This window comes from Salvia splendens, chromosome 4 (genome assembly GCF_004379255.2).
Source record: "Salvia splendens isolate huo1 chromosome 4, SspV2, whole genome shotgun sequence".
In the NCBI taxonomy this organism is placed as follows: domain Eukaryota; kingdom Viridiplantae; phylum Streptophyta; class Magnoliopsida; order Lamiales; family Lamiaceae; genus Salvia; species Salvia splendens.
In genome coordinates this window covers 23,255,072-23,260,111 of record NC_056035.1, presented here as the reverse complement: position 1 = coordinate 23,260,111, position 5,040 = coordinate 23,255,072, and the positions used below count along the sequence as shown (strand labels likewise).

The 5,040-nt window shown below is 39.9% G+C and overlaps 1 protein-coding gene across 1 annotated transcript; it reads right to left on the bottom strand.

Annotated features, from left to right (window-relative positions):
- Nucleotides 1–826: 826 nt before the first annotated feature.
- LOC121800852 (protein FAR1-RELATED SEQUENCE 5-like) lies at nucleotides 827–3,204 on the bottom strand. Its single transcript, XM_042200346.1, has 5 exons — nucleotides 2,492–3,204; nucleotides 1,857–2,279; nucleotides 1,473–1,802; nucleotides 1,263–1,370; nucleotides 827–1,091 (listed from the first exon to the last, which is right to left on the bottom strand). The coding sequence occupies exons 1-5, from the start codon at nucleotides 3,202–3,204 to the stop codon at nucleotides 827–829; spliced, it is 1,839 nt and encodes a 612-aa protein (XP_042056280.1).
- Nucleotides 3,205–5,040: the final 1,836 nt, after the last annotated feature.

The following is a 5,040-nucleotide window of genomic DNA, read 5'->3' as shown; positions in this document are numbered from 1 at the left end:
TGACCAACTATGCAATACATTCATACGCTATGTAATAAGCTCAAAACAGACCAAGCACATTCGCCATATTTAACAATTTTCAAGCATTATACGGGTATGCATTATTTGCTTAACTGCTTACATTACTAATTAATTTTCATGCATTTTTTGTGCATGATCTTGTTTGCTATGTATATTACGGTGCCATCCATAGCGCAATATTGTTTATATTTTCATTTTGGTGTGACCTGTACTTACTATTGACTTTAAAGCTACTTATTATATGCATTGTTATATTAAGCATAACTACGTAATAATAGCAATATGTAGCCAATAATGCATTCACAGTCATATATACGCTATAATGTACCAAACTTACGAAATGTTGTACTAAACTTATAAAATGATCTTCTAAACTTACTAAATGTTGTATTTATTTGTAATGAACCATAAGTGTAAAATAATATACTAAACTTATGAAATAATGTACTTAATATTACTTAATAATGACCAACCATGCAATACATACATACGGTATGTAATAAGCTCAATACAGACCAAGCACATTCGCTATATTTAACAATTTTCAAGCTTTATACGGGTATGCATTATTTGATTAACTGCTTACATTATTAATTAATTTTCATGCATTTTTTGTGCATTATCTTGTTTACTATACACAATTACTCTTGTGTGTTATGGTGCTACTTACGAAAGGTAGATGTCTAAGGTGCAACACTGACTTTCTGTAAACCATTAATTCCTCATATCGTTCAGTTTGATTAAAATTAAAATGCTAACACACCACCATACGAGAAAAAAAGACACGTCAAACCAATAGAATACATCAAATCGAACGCTTGCCCTTCCCCAACTCTTTCTCCATCTCCATCTCTTTAAGCATTGGACAATTTCTGGAATCATGATGGCCCATCTCATCGCAAGCCTTACACCGTCTAAGAGGCCTACTCGCATCCTTCAAAGCCTTTTCTCTCTTCGAAATCAGTCGGCTCGCTGAGCAGCTTGCATGCCCCTTGGTCTTAACAACATCTGGAGGATGGACCTCAACAACTTCAGGCCGCACCATACCATAAAACTCTTCAACCATCCACCTTTTTTCAGCTACAGACGTTGTAGGATTCCCAGCTTGTAGAGAATTACCAAGTTCTTCCACGCCGCCTACAAACTTAGCAATTCAATGTCCCCCTCGAAGGGCCGAAGAAAACCGTAGAAAATAGAAATGCCTTGCTTTTGACAGTGTTTGCCTATCGTCAACAACAGACCTGATAGGGAGGTCATTATGGAACTCCCCATGGACCGCCTTGGCTAGCGGAGTCTTCATCCACCTACTTTGGCAGTATTTATCTGGTATCTTCTTCACTTCATTGTTCCTGAACAGGAAAAAAATATGACTGCACAAATATTCATGCCTACCAAAGAGTTTGCATTCGCAACAGTATGAATCATCACTCCTATCATGTGTCAGCAAATACGATTTTCGATTGCTATCCCCAAGCTTATATGTGTCTACAAATTCAGTCGAAGTAAAACCTAGCACGCGACACCTGTCGTTACCCTCAACGATTTCTTCTTGTATTCTCTTGAACATCGTATCGGTGTATAGCGTTGATGCATGTTTCTCGAACAGCAAGGTAGTGGCCAAAATGGGCAAAACAGTGGCATCGTGGTAGTCTAAAGCAGCCCAACTGTTTCGCTGAAACTCAACAGCATGGTTGAAATTCAAATAGAACTCGGCTATGTTCACCCGGGGCTTCAAAAATCTTTTGTAGAAACTGTTCTCCGATTCGGAAATGGACGTAGTCCTAATCATCAAACCCAGTGGAAAATCTCAAAAATACACCGGTATCCAGAAATGCCTGTGCTCGTACAATGAGTTAAACCAGTCAAAGTCTTCCAACCCATGACTTTCCACAACTCTTTTCCACTCCTCTTCAAATTCGTCAGGCTCAAGCAAATCAGACCAAACGCATGCACTGAATTCCTTCTTGAAAGCTTCATCCCTCAGCAACCTATTTGGAACCTTGGTGGCCAACTTATGCATTATGTGCCACATACACCATCGGTGTCGCGTGCCAACCAAAACCTCTTCAATGGCTGATCTCATTCCATTGTCTTGATCTGTCACGATCATCTTCGGTGCTATGCCCATGCATTCAACAAAATGTCTAAACAACCAGCCAAATGCCCCTGTTTTCTCATTGGATACCAAGCCAGCCGCAAAGGTTACAGGTCTTCCATGATTGTCCTTTCCCGTGAAAGGACAGAATATCATGCAATACCTTCATAAACAACCGTTTCAGTGTTAATAAACTAATCAAAGAAGAAACTAATGTATCTTCAACACTGAAATAATGAATGAATAAATCCTTATAATGCACATAAAATTATTAACATTGAAAAGATAATCAAATCTAAATAATGCAAATGATATCGTATTATAATGAATACAAACCTAAATATAATGCACATACTGTTGTAGAAGCATATATACCTGTTCGTGTTATACGTGGAGTCAAAGGCTACAATGTCACCAAACATGTGGTAATTCCTCTTCATCAAGCCGTCACACCAAAACAAGGCAACCAACTGGTTGTTTTCGTTAACCTCATAATGATATGTGTACGACTCAAACATTTCCTTCTTTTTAGCCATGTCGTCCAACACCATTTGCACATCGAATCCATGTGCATATGCTTTAGTGTCGCGTGACGCATTCCTGATGTCCCCAACCGTACAACCGACCAGGTCAAACCCACCGAGAGTTTCTTTCAACACCTTAAACGTAAGTGTGGGTCCAATATTCGCCTTTGAACAATCAAGTATAAATTTCTGATGCACGTCATCCAAATGACGGTTAACAGACATAAACTTCTGATGCTCTGACTCAACCATATCATGGTTATGAAGCTCGTTGAAATGCTGGACTATGTAACCTGCAAGTCCATTATCAGAGAAATACTTGAAGGATAAACTCGCTTTACATCCACATCGCTTGGATAAGCGCCGACGCTTCATGGAGAAACCGGAACGTGCATTCAATTGGTCATCCTCGTTGGACTTCTTCTGGCCTTCCCTATTGCATACAACATAATACCACATTGTAACATCTTCCACCTTCCTCACCCCTTGTTTGCGCGTATCAAAACCAACGGCCCGGGCATACACATCATAAAACGCGAGTGCAAAATCTAATGATTGGAACATCTGACCAACAACAAGCTTTAATTCCTCAGAACAGGCAGGCACAACTCTTAGTGTTTATAAACACGAAACAATACATGTTAAACGAGCGTTTCTACAAGTTAAGGTAAAGAGTCATTATATGCAGTATACTATACATTACGGAACAGAAAGAGTGCATTACCAAATCATCCTTACACATCACATTTATAATTTCTTCCAATTCCTAAATCAATATTAAACCAAACACTGTACGAATGGCTCCAATTCGTAGTCAAAGGAACATGTTTTGAATATGATAGTATACGGCACTCCTAAGCCCAGAAACCGGGAACCCTAGGGGAAGGATTGCACGCCTATGTCACATGAAATAACAAAACTAGTAGGATAATCGAACGCCTATGTCAATTGAACGCACCGTAGCCATCACATAACCATACAACATCAATCATATTTCGATAAAACACTATAGAGGCACAACAACATGACACACGAATTTCATGACAAACACAAACTTGTTAATGCGACTTATTTTCCTACAAAAAATGAAAACATGGACATCAACAAACATGGTCGAAATCAATAAACATAGGGTAGAGTACCTTCTTCCATTGATAATCGACGATGGGCGAAATCGAAATCTGTATGGTTTGTGTGAACGACAATTTCTCGCAGTGTAATTCAAGCAAAATTAAACCCGGACGAATGGAGTAACAATTCAACGAAATCTGCATAAAATATTTTGATAAACTGCACAAATACTCTACCGCTGAAATCATGGAGCATTCCATAACTAACTCCAAATGTTAATGTCTATTAAGCCCTTTACACGTTAAAAATTAAGGGAATTAACTAATTTCAGCCAAATATTTTAACCATCTGATCACTACAAATCCATGGATGAGATTAAGAAGGAGATTGGATTAATAAGGAGAAAAAGGATTTGAATACAATCATATATATATATATATATATATATATATATATATATATATATATAAACTTCTCACACTTAGCTATTGAATAGGCTAAGTGCTGTGAATGGGGTTTGCACACACATACTACACAAAATTACTCTACCTAAAACAACAGAACAACAAATAAAATAAAAAAACTAAAACTGAAAAAGAAAACTAACTGGTCAGTAGGGTGGTCGCATATTCCTCCTACTCCTCTGCGGGGTAGGGCTAGGTGCAGGTGGTTCCTCGGGTTCCTCTTCCTTGGTATCGACTTGATTCTCCTCAGACTCTGCCGGTACATCGTCACCTTCTTCCTCCGGTTCTTCTTCCTCCTTCTCTGTTACATGTGGTTCATCACTCTGGCCTCCATGGACGGTCGTTCCAGCTCTCTCAGCTGTCTTTCCTTTTGCTAACTCCTTCAGTATGCCCTCCATCACGTTCGTCAGACGGGTCAACTCTGCTCTCGCTTGCTTGTTCTCCTCTGCTAGTTCAGCCACCGCCCTATCCAGGTTCGCTTGCCTCTGATCTTGAACCTGTGCGCCTTGGCCTATTGCTACTCGCTCAGCAGGGATAACTTCTTCCCCCATGGCATAAAAACGTGGGGCTCCTTCTTTGATATAGACAGTGTTTGTGCGAACGAAGAAAGGAGTATCGAACGGGCCCGGAGGGTCCACCATGTACAAGGGAGATAAACCTTCGGCCTCCAAAATAGTTATGTTGTTCCTCACGAAGGCTCCCAATATGTGGCAGAGGGAAAGATTTCTTGCAGGTGTGTGGCAATGAGGTGGCATTGATAAGCGGTCCAGAACCCCAGATGCAATCTCCTCCCACGCTTGGCACACCAGAGTAGGTAGAGTTCGGTCATGGATGTCCAGACGGCAGAGTTTGATTGCCCTAGAAG